This window comes from Rhipicephalus sanguineus, chromosome 7, assembly GCF_013339695.2.
Source record: "Rhipicephalus sanguineus isolate Rsan-2018 chromosome 7, BIME_Rsan_1.4, whole genome shotgun sequence".
In the NCBI taxonomy this organism is placed as follows: domain Eukaryota; kingdom Metazoa; phylum Arthropoda; class Arachnida; order Ixodida; family Ixodidae; genus Rhipicephalus; species Rhipicephalus sanguineus.
Window position 1 is genome coordinate 167,428,795 of NC_051182.1, and position 27,185 is coordinate 167,455,979.

Sequence of the window (27,185 nt, forward strand, 5' to 3'; positions counted from 1 at the left end):
GGTTCCAAGTGCCTTTAAGTGTCCAGTGTCAATGCTTCTTATGCTACAATAAAGAACAGTGTCATCATTCGGTGACTGCTCAAAGACCCTGTGGTGTCGTGTGTGAAGTGCACCGCAATCAAATGTGTGAACCTCTGTAGCGCCCAGAGGCCCGTGAAAGGCCAACAGCTTTGTGTGCCTAGAACTTGGCTGTTCTTGTTGTGAAGCTGTGGATACGGAGTTCGCTACTGCAGACCTTCCTATCAAGAATGAACGGTGTGCAAAATAAAGAATGTCTCATCACCTCTTGGTGACTGCTGATTGTTCTCTTTTAAACAGCGGCAACTGTACTGTAGTCAGGCGTGTCAATAGCTGTGACGCCCCTTGAGATCCATCAACCACAGTATCCGACACTTTACTAGGGGCAACTGTGAAAGAACAAGATAAGGGTAATGGATCAAGGGCTCGTTTATTTGTCACACACAACCTAATGAACTTAACGTGAGAGTTCGAGCTCGTGCCGTCTCTCTTCTAAAATTTTTTGCACTTCGTATTGTTGCGAACCTAATGAACACAAGGAATGTATTGGGGACATTGCGGTCCCCTATGCATAGGGGACAATGTAGTCTGCTTTGAGCAATGTACTGTGTCACAACTTGCAGAGATTGCCTTCAACATATAGATAAGCAGTATGCGTTGCCTGAAGATCCCTTTGAGTGGGTAGGTGCCAATCCCAAGAGCATCATCATCATCAAGATGTAGACCAGCGGACGTAGATAAAGCAAGAACGTCCCAAGGTCACCGACAGGCACTATATGGTAAACAAATCTTTGTATTATCACACCACAGAGTGACTGCTGAATGACTGTAGCACCAGCAATTTCAGTAGCAAACTTTATGCAATCACGGCAGAGAAATAAATTACGATCACAGGCCGACAACACCGCGCGCTTTGAACTTGGCCTTCATCCTCTCGAAGCTGTGGACGCGGAAGTGGCTGCCGTAGATCTTGTAGATCCTGCCGTCCAGCTCGAAGGCGAACGCCGAGTGAGCCTTGGGCACCGTTCGCACCACGTTCTGTTCTGTGAGGAGGCGGAATACGTTCTTGGTCTCCTGGACTACGATGCCCCTTGCGCCCACGTACGACGGACAACGGGACTCCGAGACCGTCAGAAAGCAGCCCGTGTACTCGGCCTTGAGCAGTCGCGAATACTCGGTCACTTCGTCGCGCACGAGTCCGCGGAAGTAGTCCTTCCACATCAGATGGATGGGCAGGAACGACGCGTACGACAACTTGTTGTCCTTGTGAACGTTAAACATGCCCAACTTGCGCTTCTCGCGGCAAGTGAGCAGCCTGCCCCTCCTGCCCTTTTGGTCACCGCTTTTTTTCTTCCGTGCGATGTCCGGTTCGAGCACAGCGGTGTATCGCGCCAGATCCCCCAGCTCGCCCTGTTGCTGGCCGGCATGTTTGTCGATGAAGTTGCGCACGTAATTCACGGCTTGCGCAGGCAACGGAGGGTCGTACTTGATTTCTTTCGTTGTCAGGTAGACGTTTTGTATGGTGCCATCGCTTGCGCAGGTAGAGTCTGTCATCGTTGAAGCGGTTAGATCCAAAATTGGTGCATCACACCTCACGCATATAAACACACGTGCTCCTGAGAGACAGCCTTCGCCGCCCCGTCAGCTTCGCCAGCTTCGCCTCCAAGCTCGTCGCCAAATGGGCCGAATCTCGGAGGCTATAAATTGTCCGAGCCAAAGGCGACTACTATGCGCTTTTTTTTTTTATTTTCCAAATACGGCGTCTATGACGTAATTTTGACACATATAAAAAAAAGCGACTCTGCCATCAACAACTGATACTCTTTGATCGTATAAATAGAATATATATTAACTGTTTTTCTTTAGTGATATAAAAATGGCATTAACGCTTTGACTAACGTAAGCGAGAACCAAAAAAATCTTTCGAGATCGACACACAACTGACACAACTTTTCAGAGCATAGCATCCGTACAACTCTGTCGAATTCTGTTCACATTTAAAACTAATGTCTACATTTTTTGCTTCAAGCAGCTTTCACGAAGCAAGGCCTCCGAGAGTTAACGGTAACTCGCTAACATAGACGCTCGCTAACCCTCAAATTGAAATCTCGGAGGCTATGCGCGGAGGCTGCGCGTCGCGCGCGCCGCCGCTTTCACAACTTCATTCGAAACTGCTGTTGGTCCTGTTTCGGTGGCGGGCTCGCAACCGACCTCCGTTGCCGCCGTTTAAAAAAAAGAAAATGTCTGTTGCGTTAGGCCTGTCTGCGCGGGCTTCATCATTCAGCGGCTAGCTCGAGCGTTCAACGCTACCACTCCCGCTAGGCTCTCGTCTCTGGTCTCCGCATCTGTAGCGCAGCTTCGGACGTCGTCTACGACGTCGGGGAGCGGCGTCATGTCTTCGGACGGGCTGGAAGACCTGGACGGTTTGGCCGCGGCGGAAGACGGACTGCAGAATGGCGAAGCCGCCGCCGGCGCCGGGAACAAAGGAGGAGCTAAGGGTCGGCTCTCGGTGGAGCGCATCTACCAAAAGAAGAGTCAGCTGGAGCACATCCTGCTCCGGCCGGACACCTACATCGGCTCGGTCGAGCCGGTGACGCAAAACATGTGGGTCTACGACGGCGAAGAAAACGGCGGCATGAAGAACCGCAACATCACCTTCGTACCCGGCCTCTACAAGATATTCGACGAGATACTGGTCAACGCGGCGGACAACAAGCAGCGCGACAAGAACATGGACTGCATTAAGATCGAGATCGACGCCGAACAAAACCGCATCTCGATCTGGAACAACGGCAAGGGAATCCCCGTAGTCGAGCACAAGGTAGAGAAGATGTTTGTGCCGACGCTCATTTTCGGCCACTTGCTCACCTCCTCCAATTACAACGACGAGGAGAAAAAAGTCACCGGAGGCCGCAACGGCTACGGCGCCAAACTGTGCAACATTTTCAGCACCAAGTTCACCGTGGAGACCTACTCGCGTAGTGAGAAGAAGCTATTCAAGCAGGTGAGAGCTAGGTTTCTTTTATAAATACCGGTGTCACACGGTGCACTGATGATCGCGATTAACCGCGGCCGGGATCAACTCTCTCAACGGCAGTGATTGGCTCCCTTCTGAAGCTTGGCTTGAAGGAGTCGATCGCGATCAAGAAATTCGATCGAGATCATGCGCGATCGTGATCAAAAGTGACCGTGTCACACCAGTATTTAAAGACGCGTGATCAAGCTAGCGTTCCGAAGTGAGACCGAAACCAATTAAACCATTAACTGGGGAGTGGTAAATATGCGAACAGCTAATCCCGAAAATTGAGACCAGGTGAAATAGACTCCTTAAAGTAAGTGTCAGCAAATATATGTTGTTTTAGCAGTGAACCGCAAAATCGGTACGTGATCAACTGGGTCTCGTTTGGCAAATGAGCTGCGTTGCTAATTTCTAATGTGATTTGGTTTTTGTTAGTTTTAGTTCGTAGGTCATGTAATGCGACGATGTGTAGAATGTGTTCTGTTTAATTTCTGGCTTCGAACACGCTTCAAACTTTGTAAAATTAGTTTAACAAGATAAATGCCGTTTCTGAGACTCGCCGCAATTGCCATTGTATTTGGATGAGAGATACCGAGTTCCTTTTATATCTTTTGGTGACATTGTGAATGAAGTCGCAGATGTGTTGTTGGCATAGCTTCAAACATTATAAGGCATTCCTTAGCCATGACACATTGACTGTTACGTCTCGAAATTAGTATTCCTTTCCATCTTCCTTCAGGTGAGGTAAGTTTAGTGGAGGGCCAAAGTGACATTCTGTTAACAGTAGAAATCGCAAAAATGCATGGATTTGTATATATCTTTTTCGATTTAATGTATCATGTTTGCAACATGTTTAGCGATCATTGTCATTGTGTACTTATGTGTGTGCACGCAGTGAGCGATCATGTGAGTGACAGTTGACTGTGCCCTTGCTGCTTCAGTAAGAGATGACATGTTTGTTAAGACTGTCTGTGCTCAAAAAGACGTCACCGACCGTCATGAGGGTTGTTGGCTTACTCCCAGGGTCAATTTTTTTTGCACCTTCATAAATAATGAAAAAGTGGGCTGCAAATCGTCACTTACATAATTTTAATTTTATTTACCTATATTGCAAGCCCTTCTCGGGCCCGTGCAGGAGTGTATACAAAGAATGCACAGACAGAAGAATAAAATTAATGCATTGAATTGCTTAGCACAGTTGTAAAAGAAGTGACAAAGACATAACGATCGAGTGTACATAAATTGGTGCCGATACAAGATATCATTCAAATCTATGTATGAAGGAGTGCCACCTTTAATCATTCGTAGCTTCCTTGATAGAAGGCTCTTCACTTAAATTATGGTGTGTATGGTCTTGTGGTAGCCTAACTGCTTACGCAATAAAAACCTTTTCAGGGACCCTTCAGTGCCCCTATGCTTTCTCTGGCCTTGCTGCCTCTTCATATTGTTACAAAGCAAAATTTAGTTCTTCAGACAATCACCACATTTTTTGCCCGGTGTGCTGGTTACCGTGAAAGCCGAAAGGTATATTACTACCAAGTGTTCCTTAATTTGGATTGTATGGAAGAATGGGACTTGTTCAAGGGACTTGTTTCTTGCCAGGCACAACCAACAAAAGCAACAGACAGTTAAGCCAGGGAAAGCATAGTGGACACTATTTGTTATCTTTAGCTGTAGCGCAGCGATTATCACCTAAATTTAAAGGAATTAAAGTGGACGATGAAGCACCTTTTCTGTTGGGGGGGGGTCCGAACCCACAACCTTCAAAGTAGGTTCCTTAGAGGTTTTTTGGTGCGGTTCAGTTAACATGTGCCGAATATCTAGTGGCCTGCACAACAGCTCTTTGGCCTGTTTCTTTCAAAACAACGAAAAAGGTACTTGCGTAACACCACTTATACATAATGAATAACCTTCTTTAATTACATAATGATAAATCACTGCCATAAACATAGCAACTTTAAAGACATTTCACTAAAGCTCTGCACCAATAATGAAAAATAAAATCCTGCTATAACTGAGTCTAGATGAGGGGTCTTTCCAAACTGTTTGTTAGGAAGGCTGCAATTCAGATTGTCCGAGCACACAGACAAATAATGCTTTTGTACCTTGAACAGGTTGTGGTCATACCTTTTGTGCTGGCATAAATTTGGGGCAGCCTGGATATGATTGTCTAAGGTGCTCCAAAAAAAAATGATAATTTTAGCTGTGGAGCTGTTCTAAGTTGAGCCTGTGCCATGTGCATGTCTCTTCGGTGTCACGCAGGGGCAGGTTCCTCTCATCACTGCTAGGGCACTCATAATGATGATGCTGTTGCTTGAAATGAAGGTGATGATGGGGATACACATGATCTCACTGGCCAATCAAATACACTCGCGCGCTTACAGCTTCGCTGTGTGGCAGTTTTCATGGTGTAGAACTGTCTGAATTTTATTTTCAGACTTCTCATTGCACATTCGCAATTGCCTCACCGCAACATGCCGACCTCTCCCACTTTCTTTTTGCACAGGTATGGGAGGACAACATGAAAAAGACCACGGACCCCAAGATCCGGACGGAGCCAAAGGGCGACGACTTTACGAAGATCACCTTCCAGCCAGATCTGGCAAAGTTCAAGATGGAGAAACTGGACCCTGACACGGTCGCCCTTCTCTCGCGACGGGCTTACGATGTGGCTGGTTGCACAAGAGGTGTCAAGGTAGCTACACCCTCCCTATATTTCGCCGTAAACTCGCGCGAGTGGTAGTGAAAATGCGAATTGAATGGTCTCTGCAGTTCATTTCGTATTTGATGGCAGTGCTCGCAATATTGCCGAGCAAATGTTTGGAGTACCTAACTTCCACTCAATTATTTCCACTCATTCAAATGGGTATCGACATGAAAATTTCCACTTTTTTTTTATTCCGTCACATGAAAGGAGAAGTCCTCGAGAGCCTAGAAAATGTACTGGTAAGCATGAGCGCACCCTGAAAAAAAACAGTATGTTCTTAAAAGTTAGTTTCGGTTTCTACTGTACCCTGACATCATGACACGGTACGAGCTTCTCGTCACATGCTCGCGCAAGATATTGCGACATTTCCACGGCCGCTCCACCCAGTGGTTCCATTGTTGATGAAGAAGCAGCCATTTTGAATGTTTTGGTACCTAGTGTCGTCACAACCAGCTGTACCAGTGATTAAAGTCGCAACAGTGTAAATGTCAGTAGGTGCAACATGCAAAAATCGACTTTAATGTCAAAATGTCTTATCAGCATTTACTGAGCTTCACACCTGCTCAGAGCTGTCTCGGTGTACAGGAGATTTGTCTGGCAAACTAAACTCACCTTTGAAAATTCGTGGCAATACTCCTTTAATAAGGATACATTTCACTTGTGTCAGTTTGTTCGCACCCTTTTAAGGAGGTTTGCAATGCTATTGTATTGATGCCTCATGCATCTGGCAACCTGTTATTGCATCAGCTCATTGCTTTCTTTGCCATGCCACACAAGATAAGCTCTTGACTGCTTCTTAGTTGCCCTGATTAAGAGGCAAGTTTAATGTTGCTGCCAATTTCTTCGTTCAAAGGAAAGCCTGTTAGAAAATTAGTGGTGATTTCACAGCAGCATATAATACATGAACTTTGTCTGGTTTAGATGTCTGAATAGGTGCAGAATCGTAGGTGCATTGGTTTTCTAAAATCATGTCTGAAAATCTTCTCTGATGAAAGAACTGTACATCTGACGGTCTATGGAGTTTGATTTTTTTTTTCTAAGTGCAACAGCCTTCGTTGTACTTAGTTCAGGAGGTGCTTGGGAAACAGTTTCTTTTGTGATTAACTTTATAAGTTCGAGTACTTAACTGAAGCACTTGTAGACGGTATCGCATCTGTCAAATAATGTTAATGCACCTTCATCAAATTTTTTGGTATCCTAGAGAAATGACTTTCACTTTAGCTTTGTGTTGCGTTAGAATAGGGAATATAATGCCCAATGAAGTAGCAGTGTGTTAGGATTTTTTATTTTGCATGTCTTCATTTAAATTGACCCAATTGATAAGTCTGTTGCTGAAGTTGAAAAAATTGCTGCCCAAGAAATTAATTTTGTTTACTTTAATTTTGAGCCTCAAAGTGCTTCATACCATTTTCTTTTTCTGTTTGATTGTCTACATGGTCTGCACTTGATTTTAAGTGCACAGTTTTGGCATTCACGTAGAGATTACAGAATCTTCTTGTGGAAACTGTTATGGTAGGTTTGCACGTAAGATGTCTGACTGCTAAACTCGAGGGTACGAGTTCAATTTTCGGTCATAGTGGCTGCATTTAGATGGGGACAAAATGCAAAGAACACGTGTGCTTGGATTTAGGTGCATGTTAAGGAACCCCAGGTGTTCAAAATTTACCGGAGTCCCCTGCTATGGTGTGCCTCTCTATCGTAACATGATTTTGGCACATGAAACCCTAGCACTTATTACATTAAAACATTGTTCGACAAATTAGTTCGTTATATCAGATATTTGTTTAACAAATTGGCAGTCTGGCTCGCACAGTAATCCTGGATATAAAAACGCATGCACTGTGCAGAATGAAGTTTTCCACAGTGTGCATACATGAGAGGTCTTTTTCTACTTCAACAGCTTCAGTTGTCGGGAGTCTCTCCAATTAGCTTCTTAGTCTCCTGGCCATGTCCGCGGCATCTGAAGTGCTTATGACCTGGAACTGTATTTTTGTGCCACAACCCATATGTTTTACTTAAATGTGGTTGTGATTTGTCTTTCATTATTTATTTTGCCTTTTTATGCTACCTTTCGAGTTTGTGCCTCGTGCAAACCAAATATTTGTTCGTTCCAGTCGCTATCGTGGCAGCTGTCGCGTTTTTGGTTTCGTCATAAGAAGAATAAGTGTCACTGCAATGCAGCGTGACCAACCAAAGTTCATATTTAGTTCGCTATAACTGATAATTTGCTATTCATTGTTCGTTAAAATGAAGTTGACTGCATTATAATCCTCTTGTGAAGTTCTTTGGCACCCAGTTCTGAATGAGCCGCGACCCAGCTTGAGTAAGCAGTGCTACGTCGTCATGTGCAGGTCTACCTGAATGGCAAGCGGCTGCCCGTGAAGGGCTTTAAGGACTACACGCAGCTTTTTGTGAAGGACAAGGAGGACGAGGCTGGCAACCCGCTGAATGTGGTCTACGAGAGCGTCAACGACCGCTGGGAGGTGGCGGTCACACTGAGCGAGTCGGGTGATTTCCGCCAGATGAGCTTTGTCAACAGCATTGCCACGACCAAGGGTGGCAGCCACGTCGACTACGTGGCTGATCAGCTCGTGAAGAAGGTTAGCCTGTTGAAGCATCGTCATCAGGCCCGTGGCCAGGGGCCCATTTGAACAAAAGTTATGGTATGTTGAACATTCGCAAGTGAGTCAATGTGAAGCTGAAATTTCGCTCACAAATGTTCGACATGCCATAACTTCTGTTCAAACGGGTTTAGAACATTCATTTTTGCGGCACAGCACACAGTTCTGATTCCAGATTATTGTGATATGCTAATTTACTTTGCAACTCTCTCAGTTTAGGAAAAATCTTGCTCAAAAGGCACATGAAACATTTTGTATTTTGGAAACTGCACATTATACTAGAAAAATGATGGCATATTTGAAATCAGCACACAACTATGCATAAACTCAGCAAGTTTAATCAAAATCAATGCAGAAAAAAAAAATTAAGTGCCACAATACCCCTTGACCCTTTCTCTCCCGTTGACGAGTATAGTCGTCATAAAATGACCAATGGTGACTGTACTCTTCATCAACAAAAATTTGTCTCGCATTGAATCAGTGACGACTATACTAGTAATAGTTGTGTTTCTTGGCGCTAGATGACCACACTTGTCCATGTGCCATTTGTGCTCGGCTGTCATTGTATTGCCATGCGGTGAAGCCATCTTCGAGCTATCTTTGTTACGCAGTTAGTGAAAGAATGGAACCCCATTAAATTGAAATTTAAAAAAAACATACATCTACAAGTTCAGTGAAAAACAATCTCCGGTAAATATGGTATACAATTCTCTTGTTTTTTCACGGTAGGGAAAGGATTGCGCTCCCTTGACTTGGCTGTGAAGCACTTCTGTTGGAGGTGCATCTTGGTCGCTCACAGAGTGTGTTGTCTGTCCACGCAGATTCTAGAAAGCGTGAAGAAGAAGAACAAGGCAGGTGTGAAGATCCAGAACAAGCAGGTCAAGGACCACTTGTGGGTATTCGTGAACTGCCTCATCGAGAACCCCACGTTTGACTCCCAGACGAAGGAGAACATGACCCTGCAGGTCAAGAAGTTTGGCTCCAAGTGCGAGCTCAGTGACAAGTTCTCCAACCAGGTGAGTGTCGGGGCAAAAACGCATTGCAGTCGTGGCAACGGTTTCGAAATCTTCGTGAGTCACAGCAGCTTAGTGGAGACCACAATTCAGTGCGCCGACATGCACCTGGAGGTGTTGGAAATTGCTAGGCATGTGCCAATATTCGAGCACTTCGAATATTCGAAGGAATATTACAGTATTCGAATTCGCTTCGAAATGAATTTAAATTATTCTAAATGTCGAAGTATTCGAAATGAACGAATAGACGTATATATAAACCCCCTGTAAAAGTGGTTTCACTGCAGTGGAGGGGTGCTCTACCGTGAATACACCTTTCCAGGGGAAATCTGCACTGCCGCGAAGCCCCACTTCAAGGTTACATGAACATATTACCCTCACATCGATTCATCATTTTTTAAGTTTAAAAGCTTGTTATACCAGCTTATAATGCTCTAAATATAGTAAATTTTAAAACAACACATTTTACAGGTTATCACTTGCATTCTACCAAAAGTCAAATCCTGCTACTATTCAAAGTTGCTTCCAAAATTATTCGACCAAGTCACTATTCGCTTCGAACCTACACTTTACTATTCGCACAAGCCTAGAAATTGCATTGCTTTCACATTTAGCTTAGCTTGTCAGCTATTCCGCCTTACGACGGCTGGGAAGCATGATTGTGAACAGCCATTGAGAATTGTGTTCTCGTGGCTTCCATCGATTTTCTTTGTGGCGTCTTTTGGGATGATTTACTAATTCTAATATTAAAATGTGTGAATTGAAATTCTACGCTGTCTTACTTACATAGCATGCCTTTGCACTCTGTTCACTCACGATGTTCAAATAAAATGCACCTCCATTTGTGGGAAGAGGAACGTTTAATGGAGCAATTGTTTCCTGAAAGACCTCTATGTGAACGGATGTAAATTGACAATGAACTTGAAACATGAAGGACTGAGGTTCTTCAGCGGGACTTCACCTTCCGCTTCTTGCATAGATTTCTATAGAACATAAGAACCTTGCCAGAAGCCAATAAATACTTCTTTGCTTTGCCGAATTCCCAATTAAACATTAGCAACCGTGTACTTCAGGTACAGGAAACACGTATATTTTGAGTAAAAGGATAAATAGTTTATGCGAGTAAAAAAACAAAAGGATAAGAAAGAACTGCTGCACCAGTAAACCTTGTACGACCTAGAGGTGAATCCATGCCAGAGGTGAAGTAGGCAAGATGAAACGGCCAAGCACTTGATGGCAAAAAAATGGATAATGTAAATTGTAATTCAGTGTGTATACAGTCATCACATCTTGCTGGATGTATGTGCAGCAGAATTCATGCATGATGGACATGGGTGTTTAAAAATGTCGCCCGCATTTTCCCACAGGGGGAACTCAAGTAAATGCGTCGCAGAGTGGTGGGGTACTGCGTGAATGTTGCGTTATTGGGTATGGTTTGGGAATGCTTAATTGTTACACGGTGCGCAAACCAAGTACGACTTGAACGGCTCCAGCGTACATGAAGTTCCGGGTCCGCAGCTTGCTTCAAACGCTTGCGTTCAGCGTCGTATGCTCGTCTCTTCGCAGCCTTGTCTTCTGCGTTGGTTGCTGTTGTTGACGCCGACGACGGTGAGGGCGGGGTAACGTTGCCTTCAACGAGTGGTGGGACGCTGATTGAAGGTACTGTTGCTTCCATGGCATCTACTCGAGTCAAGCAAAGCGTCAAGTCAAGCGAAAGCCAAGTAAAGACGCCCTTGACTGAATTCCGAACGTGTGCTCCGCTGCTTATATACACACTGCCCGCATTCGTTCGAGAGGAGGGAGGGAGGGAGAGTCCTGCTGCCGGCACGAGACAAGCCAAGCATGCGCAGTGGGGGTGTGGACGGCGGCCGATGCCGCAGGTGCGACTAAGAAATGCTCCGAATTTAAAAGAGGTCACAGAGAGAATGACAGTTATCAAGTGAAAGGTTCCCAGCCCGAAGTCAAGGCACAGTGTATAACCGGTTATCTGGTAGTCCGGAGCCTCATTGGAACTTTTCCACAATGTTCTGTAAGCAAACAGTGAAAAAGGTAGACAAGAATGCGAATGGGACATCCTTGTCGTGTCGTCCACATGATGTCTCATGAGCGGTCTTTAAAGCAGGGACATTGTGCATGAAATGCAGGTTCTCAAGTGTGGCGTTGTGGAGGCCGTCATGTCGTGGGTCAACTTCAAGGCCCAGAAGCAGCTGGGCCAGAAGTGCTCGGCCAAGAAGCACTCCAAGCTCAAGGGCATCCCCAAACTGGAGGACGCCAATGACGCGGGCACCCGCAACTCGGTCGACTGCACCCTCATCCTCACCGAAGGAGACTCGGCCAAAAGCTTGGCTGTCTCGGGACTAGCCGTCGTCGGCCGGGACAAGTTCGGTGTGTTCCCGCTCAAGGGAAAGATTCTCAACGTCCGTGAGGCCACCCACAAGCAGATCCTTGAGAATGCCGAGATCAACAATGTCATCAAGATTATGGGTCTGCAGGTATGCGTTCTTAATCCAGGCTTCAACTTTAGAAACGCTTTGTATAGTAAGATCTTATTCATTCGATCCTCGTTAATTAATAGAGTAAAACGGGCTCTCCCTCGAACCCCAAATGTAAGATCCATTGTTTAATGGTGGGCAATATTATGAGAACTAGTATTTTTTCACGAAGCAGAAGTTGAATGCTAGTTTTTACTAGGTTAGATTTAATACTAGTTTTTCTCAATTCTCTGCTAGAAACAGAATTGCGAAAGAGGCGCTAGCATTCACCTCAAGCTCAATGATGGAGCCTCCTTACACACAGCTGTCAGTTTGAACAGTGCAAGAAAAACACTGCAATTGTTTGCACATTTTTTTATTCTTGTGTTTACCAGTGGGCGTGATATTGCATTGGCTGCATATCTTCAAAATTGCATAGTTGGTGATTGTGCCAGTAGCAACCATTGGCTCATCTGCAGCAATTGTTGCAAAAAGTTTTATTTTGATATGTAGCACAGGGCATTATGCAGTGTCACAAATGCATTGGAAGCCGTCAAAAAGGAAGAACTATGTTAAGAGAAATGATCACTTGCCGACGACAGCCTCACTGGTGACAAAAGTTGTGTCTCACGCCGCTGCTGTATCGTGAAGGAAGTTGCCTGGTCTTTTTAAACCACAAACACTTATCAATCACAACATGCGAATCGCAGCTTCTGCACTGATTTTGTGCAAAATGTAGATTAGAGTTGCAATTTGTTCAGTGAACGAAAGCATGTTTCATTCTTTAATTTCATTTATTTCCAACTTGAAATGTCACAAGGGCTTCCACTAACATGCTTTTGATTGCTCAGAAAAATTAAAGGAGAATAAAAACAGTAGGAAATCTGAGTAAGAAACTGAACAATGCAGTTCAGGGGTACATTATACACTAGTCAAGTAGCATTTTTACCTTGTGGCAATAATGATATGATCCTAATGCCAGAATATTTACGGAATCCTTATTGGATTTTGTGTTGATGTGCTGAGCATTTGCTGCTCATTGTCCTGAGATAACTAGTTAATTCAGACATTTCTTCTGGTTCGGCAAAATCTGAAAGAACAAGATTTTACAATATTCAACAGCATTGCTTGTGTTCTGCAGTGCAGCCCCGCTTATTTCTCTTTCTTTTTTCAACCTTGCAGTACAAGAAAAAGTACGAGTCCGTGGAGGACCTGAAGACCCTGCGCTACGGTCGCCTGATGATCATGACAGATCAGGATCAGGACGGCTCGCACATCAAGGGCCTGCTGATCAACTTCATCCACCACAACTGGCCGTCCCTGCTGAAGCTGCCGTTCCTCGAGGAGTTCATCACCCCCATCGTCAAGGCATCCAAGGGCAAGACCGAGCTGTCCTTCTACTCCCTGCCTGAATTCGAGGAGTGGAAGACTGCCACTGACGACTGGCAACGCTGGAAAGTCAAGTACTATAAGGTGCGCTGCTTTGGCTCCACGCTGTATTGAAGCCCCTTTTTAGGCAGGTCACGTGGGCTAAGATATGTGTACACTAAAAGCTCATTAATGCGGATTTCATAGGACTGGAAAAAATGCCCGAATTAACTGACTGCTGAATTATCGAAAGTATCAAGAAAACAATAAACAAGTTTTTATTACATTCATGCATTTTCATTTTCTTGATGAATACGTAAATTCAGTACTTGATTTGTATAAGAGCAATTAAAAGCCGCAAATTTCGTCATTCGCAACTTCGTTCACAATGTGACAACGGCTCATGACTTTAAACAATGCATGTGCTTGTCGGGACCAGAGAACACATCCGCATTATCCGATTTTCCAAATTAACGGGGGTCGAATTAATGACCTTTTACTGCATTTGCTGATATCCAGATACCTTGAAATTTCAGAAATCTTTAAGTTTGTGTCAAAGCACATTCGAATACTCTAATATTCGTTCAAATAACCACATAGGCCTGTAAATGACGACTTGCGTGTCGTGGTAGTAAAGTGTTTGTTCATTTTTTCTTTTTGTGAAACGAACAGGGTCTTGGCACCAGCACAGCCAAAGAGGCCAAGGAATACTTCATCGACATGGCTCGGCACCGAATCAAGTTCAAGTACCAGGGCGGCGAGGACGACCGTGCCATCGAGCTGGCTTTCAGCAAGAAGATGATAGAGCAGCGCAAGGAGTGGCTGCGCAACGGCATGGAAGAACGCAAGCAGCGCCGCGAGCTGGGCCTGCCCGAGGTGTACCTCTACGGCAAGGACACGCGCAACATCACCTACGAGGACTTTGTCAACAAGGAGCTCATCCTGTTCAGCAACATGGACAACGAGCGCTCCATCCCGTCCCTCGTGGACGGTCTCAAACCGGGCCAGCGCAAGGTCCTCTACACGTGCTTCAAGCGCAACGACAAGCGGGAAATCAAGGTGGCCCAGTTGGCGGGTTCGGTGGCCGAGCACTCGGCCTACCACCACGGCGAGGTGTCCCTCATGTCCACCATCATCAACCTGGCGCAGAACTTTGTGGGCAGCAACAACATCAACCTGCTGCAGCCCATCGGCCAGTTTGGTACGCGCCTCCAGGTAATGGGTCCTTTTTTGTTGCAACTTGTATGAATGTAATGCAATTACAAATGCAAATGTAGTGTGCAACGGAAATCTCTTCAACAGAACTGCTGCTTAAATGGAACTGCTGTAATATGATTGATTTTATACTTGAATTCTGCTCCCCTGTTTTCTCAGTAAATGGAACCTCTGTTAAATGGAACACATTCTCCTGGTTCCGTTTAACGAGTCTGCTGCATATGTGGAACGGAGTGTAAGGTCAAGCTTTGCCAGCTTTGAGAGAGAAGCTGATACTAAGAATGAGATAGTTTACTCTGTGCGTCGTCTTTAGTGGAAGCAAATGGACATTGCTGTGATAATGACAGCTGAAAATTGCAGCTTGAGGATATTGCTTGGTGGTAACACTGTCGTAGAAGCCGCCTGCACGAAAAGACAGGATTCCTTTATTGGTTGTCTCCAAAGCTTCACAAGGGCTGTAGTTGGTAAAGATCCATACGAGCAGAGAGCCATATGAGCGCTCGTATGTCTCTGTGTTCGTCCCTTGTTTTTAACTATCTTTGGACTTGCAGTTTGCGTGACTCCTTGCCGTTATCCTTTGCAGGGTGGCAAGGATGCAGCCAGCCCTCGATACATCTTCACAATGCTATCGCCGCTGGCACGGCTAATCATGCCAGCATTGGACGACCCCGTTCTGGACTACCTGTTCGACGACAATCAGCGAATAGAGCCCGAGTACTACATACCCATACTTCCCATGGTGCTGGTGAATGGTGCGGAGGGCATTGGCACCGGCTGGAGCACCAAGATCCCCAACTACAACCCCCGCGAGATTGTGGCCAATCTGCGAAAGATGTTAAATGGCGAGGAAACCAAGCCCATGAAGCCCTGGTTCAAGAACTTCCGTGGATCTGTAGACCAGGTGCGAATCTTTACCGTTCATGTGAGGAAAGACGGGGCGTGCAAACACGGACAAAAGAGAGAAGTGAAGACACCACAAATGCCGGCGTTTGGGGTGTCTTGACTTCTCTCTTATGTCGGTGTTTGCACACCCAGTCTTTTAACATGAATACGTACCAACTATATATTTTGTGACTGCCCACTTTACGTGTCGCAACGTAATACACTTGCTTCAACGTTGGCAGGAATAGGTGTGGCAACACTAAGCGAGACGGGTATTTTGTCAGCTATGTGCGACCATACAGTCACCAACTGCTATCAAGGCTGTGATAGATTTTCTCAAGAGCACAGAACTGGACACAAGACTATAGCGAAACCACTAAGTCACGTGGTTATTGTAATATTGTATATACGCATAACTCTTTCCTCTCCCCATCATCACCCCTCATCACTCCTTTTTTCCCCTTTCCCTTTTCCCCTGTGCAGAGTAGCAGGCTAGAGCGCACTAGCTCAGGCCGACCTCTCTGCCCTTCAAATAAATTCTCTCTCTCTCTCTCTCTCTCGTACCAACTAGCTCAGCTCTCTATTGTTCTGATCTTTACCGTGTTTATATGTCTTCAGCGTGATAAGGTTAGCATAAAATCTGGCACAGGGTGTTACTTTAGCTTTTTTTTTCTCTCCTCTCCCAGGTGCTTCTAACAGTCGTATAGCTTCAGTAAATCCAAATTTATTGATAAACAGTTGCTGGACCAAGGGGTGATTCTCTGTTGTGATGTAGCGAGCCGTTTATGCTCATCAGGGTTATTTATTCAGCGCCCTGCAAAGGCTGGCACTGTTTGTAAATTGCGTGCATTACTCATTTCTCGCTATGAGCTGTTCAGGCCCCACCTTTGCCCTCGCAGTGCCATCTGGGGTCTTCTCCCCATGAGGCACTGTGTCCACATTTGTTGACGCAACTTGTCCTTGCCAGTTCTGTCGACTAGTGGCCAAGAAAAAAGAGGAAGATGCAGGGAGCTTTGGGTGAATTGAACCTCCTGCATAATCAGTGCGTCTTCATTTAACTTCAATGTGCTGCTTATTGCTGCTGAGGGAGGGTCACTTAGCTGAAGACACTACCACGTTTGGCGAGTTGTTCGATATGCCGTGTTTTCCGGGAGTCGCGCCAGAACTATAATTTATTTGCTCGGAATCGATATAACCGATAACAAATTGGCAACAAATCTTCAAGCCTGAGGTTTGGTTATTTTTATACGTAAGTGGAACGCGATTGTCTTCAGAAGAAATAGATATTTAATTACTTTAATTATGACTAATTACTGAAAAATGCACTAAGCAACATATCGCCTCCTTCTCTTTCTTGCAATAGAGTATTGAGTGCCTTGGAATACGTTTGCATAAATTTGACACATCTACAGATACAGTCGACGTCCGATTTCCCGGACCCTCAAGGGACCGCGAAAACGTCCAGAAAATCGGGCAGTCCGGAAAAACGAATGCACGTGAAAACGCACCTTTTTGGTAGGTATTTTTCGCTGACGGAGAGGGTCACAGCCGGAGTACAAGATTCCCATAGCAATTCAGCCAATGCATCGTTTAGGTGGCTCTGAAAAGAGCCGTTTATAAAAAAAAATACGACGTGGCTGGCACTACCTCATAGATCAGCACTTGGGCGCAAAGAAGTCGCTTATTTTCTTTTGCACGGTCCGCTTGCCTGCGATTATGTCTGCCTCAATTTCAGTCAACGTCATGTTGCCGCTGTACACCAATGACAGTGTCATCAGTGCTCGCGTCAACTCCGAGCTCGTTGGCTGTGTAGGAGCTGGCCCTTCGTTCTCGGTGTCGGAGTCATCGGAATCCTCCGTAACTTGATGAACTCCGTACATAGCTCGAAGTCTTTGTCAGCGTCGGCGAAGCCCTCAATGGTTATCTCGGCTGGAATCAACATGCCGCCAGCGCACAGATCGTCGAAAGCAATGTCCGCGGATGGCAGTTCGTCATCGTGAGCCTACGAGCTGGCTTTGTGCGCTTCGAAGGCGCAGACGAAGGAGCAGTCGGTGCCATTGCTGTAAATGGCGAATCCGCTCGACGAAAAGCGCAGCACGAAACAGCTAGGAACTCGGTGGATGCTGAAGGTCGGGAAACGTGATCACTGAAGGTAGCGCGCAGCAGCAAACGATCAACCGCATACACGACCGCAGAGCTTGCACAGCTGACAAAACAACACGTGAACGAACACAGTGAGGTTTGGCTTGGCTAAGCTACGGCTGGCAACGGACTGACACGTGCGGTTTCGAGCTTACGGCAGCCGCGGCGCGGTGCGGTGGTGCTGCTGGCCACACTTGCGATGCGAGTATGGTGGGTTCAGGGATATGAAAATGAAAACAACCAAAATGGTGGCGTCGGTGGTGACTTTAGGTCGGCGGTTAACAGTAAAAAGTCCGGGAAATCGGATGGCGAAGGCTATAAGCGTCCGGATTTTCGGACTTTTTAATACATTGACTCTACGGGGAACTTGACGGTGCCACAGATGAGTCCGGGAAATCGGGCATGTCCGGAATTTCGGGCGTCCGGGAAATTGGACGTCGACTGTAGTCCATCTTAATTCACTGCTGAAGGGGTTACACAAATATCCGTGCTGTTAAATGCAGGTGGAGCCCCAGCGATTCCTGATCAGCGGCGAGGTGGCCATCCTTAGCTCAACCACAATCGAGATCACCGAGCTGCCCATCCGCACGTGGACCCAAGCGTACAAGGAGTCAGTGCTGGAGGCCATGCTGCACGGCAGTGAGAAGGTGCCCCCCTTGATCACCGACTACAAAGAATACCACACCGACACCACGGTACGCTTCGTGGTCACCATGAGCGAAGAGAAGCTGTCCAAGGCACGTGATGAGGGCCTCCACAAGGTGTTCAAGCTGCAAACGTCGCTCACCACCTCGTCCATGGTGCTGTTCGACTCCAAGGGTGTTCTGACCACCTTCCGCACGCCCGAGGAGATACTGAAGGACTTCTACGAGACGCGCCTCGAAGGGTGAGTGGAAAGGCTCACAAGAACTATTGACATCGCGCAAATAATTTAACTGTAAACATAGTTGCAATAGCTCTTGCCACATTTGGTCATATTTCAATTATTTTATGGCTACAACTGTAGTGGAAAAACCATACGTTGGATGTTTTGGTTTGCCATAATTTGCAAGAACACCACGAACAACATAGACAGGACTATTAAATTAACTCTAGTGTAATGTGAGGCTTATCAGTATCTTTTCTAAACTTCTGTACAGTCAAACCTTCTTAATATGTGCCCTCTTTAAATGTACCAACGGTTAAAATATAGTTGAAGGTAAACATTAGACAGAAGTCTGTCTGGTTGGGTAAGTAAACTGAGATAACTGATATTTATTCTCCAACCAAAGTTACGAAGACACGTAAAAACCCGACGTTTCGGAACCAGCTCGGTTCCTTCCTCAGGGGGGACTGCGGCGGCTTGGCAGCGGCCTCTTTAAGGCACTCTCGCGGCGGTTAACGACCCCACGCATTACCGAGGAGCGTAGCCCATGCGCATACACCGGGGGGAGAGTTCCGAGTGAACGGTTGATATTTTGAGTGGTCCTCTGTATATGCCACGACTCCAGTAGTAACCTCCTCCTCCACTTGGTTTCACTTTCGAGGATGGCGGTTCCGTTGAAGTCTATTCCGTGGTCAAACGTCTCTGCGTGCTCGGCGACGGCGCTGCGTTCTTTGTTGAGTTTACGGACGTCGTTGACGTGTTGCCTAATCCGTTCGGGGAAGTTTTTGGTCTCGCCGATGTATGACGAGGGGCAGTCGGCACACGGTATTTTGTAAACGACGCCGGGCGCCCTGTCCTATTTTCCTGAGGACCTCAGGAAAAACGGTTATCCCAGAAATTTCATTCGATCCGTCGCCCGCCACGCAGAGAAAAAGAGGTTACGCGACTCCCAGCCAGCATTGACGAACAGCTCTCCAAAACGCGTGTCGGTCCCATACGTCCAGGGAGCCAGCGAGGCGTTGGCTCGGATTTTTAGGAAAGAAGGCGTGCACATCGCACACGTGCCTTCATGCACGCTGGGCCACTTCCTTCCCCGCCCGAAAGACCGACCAACAAAGGACAGGGCGCCCAGCGTCGTTTACAAAATACCGTGTGCCGACTGCCCCTCGTCATACATCGGCGAGACCAAAAACTTCCCCGAACGGATTAGGCAACACGTCAACGACGTCCGTAAACTCAACAAAGAACGCAGCGCCGTCGCCGAGCACGCAGAGACGTTTGACCACGGAATAGACTTCAACGGAACCGCCATCCTCGAAAGTGAAACCAAGTGGAGGAGGAGGTTACTACTGGAGTCGTGGCATATACAGAGGACCACTCAAAATATCAACCGTTCACTCGGAACTCTCCCCCCGGTGTATGCGCATGGGCTACGCTCCTCGGTAATGCGTGGGGTCGTTAACCGCCGCGAGAGTGCCTTAAAGAGGCCGCTGCCAAGCCGCCGCAGTCCCCCCTGAGGAAGGAACCGAGCTGGTTCCGAAACGTCGGGTTTTTACGTGTCTTCGTAACTTTGGTTGGAGAATAAATATCAGTTATCTCACTTAAAATATAGTTGCGACAAATCCCCAACCAAGTCCCATAGAGTCCAGTGCATTCACTGACTGGTAGGCATAGGCTGTAATGGTTCGGCCTATGCCTACCGGTAAGTGCGTACCCTGTGCACTGCGATAACTGTCTTTTCGAGAAGTGTGGAGATTGGTCGATCACCGATTCCGACTTCTGCGCAATTGCGGTGACGCCTTTGCAGGTAAGCATCGAGAAAGAATGTAAGGCGAGGTGGTGGCCACCGATGAACGCGCCAGCATGACTTATCGCCGACAACCTTATCACAATAAGTATCTTCAGCTATCTGCTCCAGCACGCATACAGCACAGTGCTACTTTAAGCCTACTGCACACCTTTATTTGGCGAAAACCTGAACGCGCTGGGCCGCCGTTCGCTGCGGCCTCGTTGTGCGGAGCCGTGTTCCAGCGCGCACCGCTTTGTAAAAACGAAAGCAGATCGCTGGTGCGGAGTTGAGCATTGCTGGTCACAGACGTCGAGCAACCTTGCTGCATTGACACTATCGTGCTAAACGCATGCAGCAAGCGTAGCGCTGTTGCAAACCTACTGCACGCTTTTATTAGGCGACCACCCAACGCGCCTCCGTCCGCTGCCAGGACCGCTAGAGCATCGCAAAGGAAGCTTGACATCGCCGCGTTAACCCATCAAGCTACTACTCGCCGCATCTGTGCACGGCCTGGAGTGAAGTGGGTGTGAAGAACCCTCCCACGACAAACGCGCGTGTGGTACAGCAAGTGGCCCGGCAGTGACGACCTGAGCTGAGTAGGCAACGCGCTGCACGCAACTACACAGGAGACAATCGGCTCCACGCGGCCGTACCACGTTTCGCTGGAACTGTGTCAGTTTTCGTTTAGTAGCAGATCGCGGTACACACACGTCTGTCACACATCGCGACAGAACTGTCAGTTCTGTCGCGATGTCGGTCACTACGTATCCCGGACCCTGTAATAGTTTCGAAATGCTCTTTGGCGTCGTGTGAAAGTGCCAGGATCTCTTCTCCACTTTGGAAAAAAAAAAAAAGAAAAGGTTTTGCGGTGGGTACATAGGCAATATTTGCTGTGGCACTGTATTTATTCCTTTGCTGGCGGGGATGGCGTATGCCAGGAGATGCGAATTTGTACTTGGTGGTTAATGCGTACTACTGTTTAGTGCGTAGTTATGCAACGTTCCCAGCAGGTACGTATTAACGAGGTTTCACTGTATTCTATTTTGAAGGGATCCCCTCTAGGCACGGCTGGTGCAGAAGCCTAGCTCTGGTTCCACCTGCACGCAGTCTTACCGCGCACGTGTCAACATCCCCTTCCTGTAGCGCGAGTAATCGCAGCTACGACGGGTTCGGGCGAATAAAGCAACAGGCTAGGTCAACAGACAGCACTTTATTGCTATGTTAGCAATAACGTGTAAACGTCGCGTAGAGGGATAGTCTGCTCTATGTAGAAAAACAAAGCGTAGGGCTTACTCCTTCGGGCAATCGTCTGCTTGTGGGTCCTGGGGGTGAACGTAGGTGGTTGCTGGCACAAGAGGGAGCATCTCCCTGTCCAGTCGGCTGTTTTATTCACTCTCGTCTTCCCTTTCCTCTTTGAGGGCTGTTTCACTCGCGGGGGAAGGGTACCCTCTCCCTTTCTAAGGGTCCCTTTCTAAGTGACCCTTTCTAAGTGACTGTTGCCAGAGGTTGCCCTGTTGCCAGACTGCGATTGCGCCTTCGTTAAGGAAAAGAAAATGGGCCTCCGTGCTCTCCCACAGGTTACAACCTAAGAAAAAATGTCAGCTCCGCCCACAGCCATCACTGTCCCTCCCACAGAGAATTTGCATAAATGCTCCATCCAATAGTGCTTGCTCATTTTCGTGACGTCGAGCACATCTAGAGAGTTTTGGATGATTGACTTTCCCCATACAGAGAGAAATTTGTGTCGCTGGTTTATGTTGGAAACTTGAATATCCTGGTAAATTTCTTCAGGGATTCTGACATCGCTGCTAAGCAAAATGTAATGTTTTAGGTAGCAGGGACAAACCTTTAAATGCATAGTAATTACAGTAGTGAAGAAAAAGTACCGTATTTACTCGAATCTAAGCCGATGTTTTTTCGAAAAAACGATGTGCGAAAGTAGGGGGTCGGCTTAGAATCGGGGCCGGCCTAGCTTCGAGTAAATACGGTACTTGCGGTTCAAACGGCAGTTGCGCTGCAGTTCTGTGGGCAGAGCTCGCATTTTCTTCTTCAGTTCTAACCGAGTATTCGCAATGCCCATAGACTGTCGCGCCACCGAGCGGAATCGAGGAGCGTCCTCTCGAGGAGGGTTAGTAGACGACAAAATGGCGGCACTATGCAGTCGCTCCCTTGTTCGGCTGTGCTAGCCTCAGTATTAACGCGTTGGCAAGTAAGGAACACTACGACTTTGCATGTTCCCTGCGTCAGTGAACAAACCGGGCCCTCCGTGACACGATAAATCTGATTCGTTCTTGCGAGACGCGAAGTTTTCGTGAAAATACGTGGCAACTCGCGCTTTCAATGCTAGCCCACAGTGTACACATACTATCAGCTTCGCGAGGCTTTCTGTAGCCACGTATGTAAGTTAAATGTTATCGTCTGACATATTCAGTTGAAGGTCACCCTGTTTTACTTGCATATATAATTGGTCAGTGTTTCTTGTAGTGCATGAGTCCCATAACACCGTACGCGGGAGGGAGGTCGCGCGGGCTCGCGATGTGCTATGTATAACTGAGCGATCTCAAGTTGGCGATACATTAAAATAGGGCCTCTATCCTTTGTCAGCAAAGCGCTGTTACGAATCGTGCGAGCGACGTTTCAATCATTCGAGGACGCGTCTGCTCGACGCCTTTCGTGGAGCGAATGCTTTTTCCATCCACGCCGTCCTTCGCCAGTGTGTTGGGTTTCATAGCCACCGCTGCGCCGCTTGTTTTTGTACGTTTGTTGATAGGTGGCAGCACACTGCAAGCGATTTGCTTGTTGACCGGTCTGAGAGCAAAGTTCTCCGCGCCCAGACGTCTCTCTAATTGTAAACCTGGTGACGCGGAGTGGTCGAAGTCGTTCGGCGGAGGAAATTCTTCAGATTGCTTTCAGCAGTGATGTTGAAAGAAACCATCTTGACGACGAGGATTTTTCACTGGACGTAGAAGACTGTGAAAGCACCGAGAGTGATAGCGACGATGAACCACCAGCTGCTAACTCACGACGAGCGAGTTGCACTTCATGTCCCCTCGTGTGTTAATGTTCTTTCACGCTCGTAACACGTAAGCCACTTTGATTGTATTCAATGTATAATATCCTTGAGCGAGATCAAAATAAAAGCATAGTTCCTCTTGTGCATTGCATGTATCAATTATTGTGGATATTATGGAGCGCCGCATGCCGCCAACATGCTCGAGCTCGACCAGCGAAGCGAAATGGTTAGAGCGATGGAGCGTGCAGTCACGGCCACAATCCACGCCTCTCGGCGAACTTCTTCGACGTTGCGAAAAGCACACGTGTACATTCTTTTCGATATTCATGTTTCGATCGTGCTGATCGAACCTGCAACATGCGAGTGAAGTACACACGGCTAGAGTCTCAGCATGGCTGTGACACAAGCGCTACTGAATGGCATGTTAAATGCTTGTGTTCCGTTGAAGACGTAACTCCGCGTTTCCGACTGTGCAAGTAATGACGAAGGGGTATTATCGCAGAACACTTATGTTTGCAAGCCATCATCACGCGCAGCAGCGATGGCGCTACTCGCTGGCGGCCTACTACTGCGGCAAATCCGTCAGGCAGGCTCGGTACGTACTACCTCGGAGTGCCGTTCAGCTCATACGTCAATTCTAGTTCATACAGGTTTATGTAGCACGCACAGGATCTCGCAAAGCATCTTTATACACGGTAACGGAGCTGAAATATAACCTTTCACTTCGCAGCAAATAATTAGGTGGCGAGTACTTAGCACTTTCCATGGTTTGGGAAAGTATTTTAGTCTCATATCCATTTCAGCGCAGCTCATGACTTCATCCGGTGAAAGCGGCATGGTCCGCACGTCCTATCTGTTCCTATGCTAACAAACGGGTTGACCCTCCTCCTGGCGCCATCTTGAAAAGCACGGCGCGCCACCTATAGTTCGTGGGCATTGCGAATAGTGTCTGTGTGTCTTGAGTCCAGTTACGTTGATTTATCGAAAAAGAGCTACTGCAGTTGATAAAAAAATTGCCAGTATGCGAAGTTATACATTTCTCTGACTTTCTGTTGTGGGGCTCTTAATAATGAGATAATCTAATCTCGGTGCCTTAGCCATTGGGTTTCATGCCTATTCTGACAGCTGTCTGTCTCTCGTTGCCCACAGGTACAAGAAGCGCAAGGCATACATGATGGGCCTTTTGTCGGCCGAGGCCAAGAAGCTGGAGAATCAGGCACGCTTCATCCTCGAGAAGATCGACAACCTGATCAAGATAGAAAACAGGCGCCGCAAGGAGATGATCCTGACGCTGCGGGAGCGTGGCTACGATCCGGATCCTATAGTTGAGTGGAAGAAGCAGCAGGCCGAGCAAGAGGACAAGCAGGATTCGCAGGATGATGAGGAAGAGGAGGATAAAGATGAGGACAAAGACGGTGGTAGCGCGAGCTACAACTACCTTCTGGGCATGCCGCTGTGGAGCCTGACGCGGGAACGCAAGGAAGACCTGCTCGCCAAGCGAGACCAGAAGCGAGCCGAGGTGGAGACGCTCCGTCGCAAGACTCCCGAGAACTTGTGGGAGGAAGACCTGGAAGCATTCATGACCAAGTTGGACGAGGTCGAGAAGGTCGAACGAGACGATGAGAATTCCACGGGGGTCAAAGTGGCGGGCCTCAAGCTGGCAACCAGCAAGGGTGGCCGGGTGAAGAGTGGCGGCTCCAAGAAAATGGAAGCCGAGACACAGCCATCGCCGTTCGGAGAACGCGTCGAGCCGAAAGTCGACTGGGAGGCCAAGAGGAAGACTGAAAAGGGCACGGGGCCCGGCCGCAAGCCAAAGAAATCGTTCGAAGAAGGGAAGAGCGAAGGTGGAGGAGGAGACGACGAAGGCGGTGCGCCACCAAAGCCACCGCGCAAGCGCGCTCCCAAGGGCACCGGCGAAAAGAAGAGGACGCCGAAGAAGCGGCGCAACAGCTGGTCCGGATCAGACTCGTCCGACGCGCAGTCGGTGATGAGCTTCGGCTCTGACGACGAGGAGAGGCCGATGATTCCTCCCGAGCGGCAGACATCTCGGCGAGCAGCGCTGGCCCGTCCCAAGTACAAGCTTGATGACAGCGACGAGGAAGATGACGACGACGACATGGGTGAGACGAGGGCCAACGAAGGCGTGCTCGAAGACGTGGAGGAGTCCCGTCCATCAGAACCGGCTGCATCGACGGAGGATGGCCAGGAAGACGGCCAGGAGAATGGACGCGTTCGTGGTGCATTTGACAGTGACAGTGATAGCAACCTCGAACCCCTGACAAAAAGGCTCAGTAGTCAAGGTGGGAAGGACAACTCTGAGGTGGCGTTCGACTCTCTCTTTGGTGGAGGTGGTTCAGCGAGTGGATCGAAGGCACCGGCCTCACACAAAAGTGCGGGAAGTGGGTCCGACAACGAACCGCCTGTGGCGCCTAAACCGGCACCCAAGAAGGCACCAGCAAAGAGAAAGCCACCAGCACAGAGTGACTCAGATGCTTCAGATGTTGACGAGGAATTCAAGCCCAAGAAAGCTCCCGCATCCCGCAAACCCGCAGCACCGAAGAAGAAGCCGGCTCGCAGCGGCTCCGACGTGTCAGACGTGGATGATGATGATTTCAAGCCCAAGAAGGCGGCTCCCGCACGGAAGCCGGCAGCTCCCAAGAGCCGGAAGAAGAAAGCCACGGACTCAGATTCCGACGGGGCTCGGAAGAAGTCGAAGCCAGCAAAGAAGTCGAAGAAGGCCGCGTCGTCTGACGACGACGTCGATGACATTGCAGCATCCGTAGCACCGCGCATGACGACTGGCCGTACCAAGGCACCGGTCAAATACAACTTTGGTAGTGACAGCAGTGACGATGACTTCTAAATTATGCCTTCGCTTTGGTTTCCCATGCTAAGCATATTCAAGGCCTTTGCTTTTAGGTGTGTTGCAGTTTTATCGCTCATTTACTTGCGTTCTTGTTTGTCCTGTTACATTCCACCCCTTGCCACACGGAGCAGGACGACTCCGCTTTGTGCCGCTTTTCATTACTTTGTCATTTTGTGCTGCTAACCTTGTGAGCATTCATCTGTACTAGGTAGAGTGTACTAGAAAGGCTTTGTGGGGGAAGGGGTGGCTCCATGGGAGTGCTTCATTGTGGTGCATTTTGAATGTTGGCGTGTAAAACTTTTAAACCAATTTCATTACATTTGACGGTTTCTCAGTGAACCAACATCTCATTCGCAGTTTACATTCTCTTTGTTTCTTCGCTCTGGTGCAGGATCGCTGATTTCGAAATAACAATTCTCTACTGTTTCTTTCGGCTGAAAGCAGCTGCGAACTGAAACGTGCGATAGAACCAACGTAGACGAACACGATTTTTAATTGACATTTCTCATTTTTTTTTACTGTGGTGCTGACGAAAAACGTTAATGGGGACGCATCCTGTACTATCACAATGTAAATATAGCATCTAATGCAAGACATAACTCATTGTTTTAGGTAAGTGTTTCATTGCTACTCCTTTTACCAACAAACTCCGACCCACAAGGAATGCTTATTGTGCTCGAAAGGACGCCTGGACGGTTAAACCTCGTGTATAGAACTCTGTCTCGTCGGAGAATGCAAGAAAACAATGTGGTGTGTCGAGAGGGTTTGTACTGTGCGACGTTTTTAGCTAAAAACTGCTCACTGCACGATTATGTCAAGTTTCCCATTTGCCCTGTAAAGCTTTCTAGCACACTATACCGCCCCGCACAATCCACTTCTCTGCATTTCTGTATTGTCGACCATGCCACTCCTTTTTCTTTCTGTTCTGCTGACGTGTTACTTCGTGAAGTGCTAGAATGCTTAGAAAACGAAGCGTATATGGTGATGGTCACTTGGCTTTTTATGTTAAGGCACAGTAGGCGTTGTGTTTGTGCTTTGCATTTCGTCACTAAAGTTTCAAAGTGAGCATTTAGGAGGTCTGTACACTTATTTAAGACGATGCTACTCACGGCTTTTTCCGTGAGGAATGCATTCGTTTCTGATGCGTTTTTATGTTTTTAAGTGTAAAATACAATAAATGTTTTGTGCATATGGTA

The 27,185-nt window shown here is 47.4% G+C and overlaps 2 protein-coding genes across 2 annotated transcripts; one reads left to right on the plus strand and one right to left on the minus strand.

The window, feature by feature from the left end:
- Window positions 1-869: 869 nt before the first annotated feature.
- LOC119400527 (ribonuclease P protein subunit p29) lies at window positions 870-1,650 on the minus strand. Its single transcript, XM_037667588.2, has one exon. It carries the CDS (start codon window positions 1,570-1,572, stop codon window positions 907-909), a length of 666 nt encoding a protein of 221 aa, XP_037523516.1. The 5' UTR covers window positions 1,573-1,650; the 3' UTR covers window positions 870-906.
- Window positions 1,651-2,221: 571 nt separating this feature from the next.
- Window positions 2,222-27,185, plus strand: LOC119400529 (DNA topoisomerase 2-alpha). Its single transcript, XM_037667590.2, has 10 exons — window positions 2,222-3,022; window positions 5,544-5,732; window positions 8,096-8,344; window positions 9,187-9,381; window positions 11,523-11,870; window positions 13,032-13,322; window positions 13,890-14,432; window positions 15,016-15,333; window positions 17,960-18,342; window positions 24,273-27,185. Exons 1-10 carry the CDS (start codon window positions 2,411-2,413, stop codon window positions 25,984-25,986), a joined length of 4,842 nt encoding a protein of 1,613 aa, XP_037523518.1. The 5' UTR covers window positions 2,222-2,410; the 3' UTR covers window positions 25,987-27,185.

What these genes read in the sequence shown, in the direction of transcription:
- LOC119400529 (XM_037667590.2), top strand. Translation starts at nt 2,411, where the DNA reads ATGTCTTCGGACGGGCTGGAAGACCTGGACGGTTTGGCCGCGGCGGAA. An exon ending in AGAAGAAGCTATTCAAGCAG is followed by an intron (nt 3,023 to 5,543) that starts GTGAGAGCTAGG and finishes CTTTTTGCACAG; the next exon opens with GTATGGGAGGACAACATGAA. An exon ending in AGTTTGGTACGCGCCTCCAG is followed by an intron (nt 14,433 to 15,015) that starts GTAATGGGTCCT and finishes TATCCTTTGCAG; the next exon opens with GGTGGCAAGGATGCAGCCAG.
- LOC119400527 (XM_037667588.2), bottom strand. Translation starts at nt 1,572, where the DNA reads ATGACAGACTCTACCTGCGCAAGCGATGGCACCATACAAAACGTCTAC.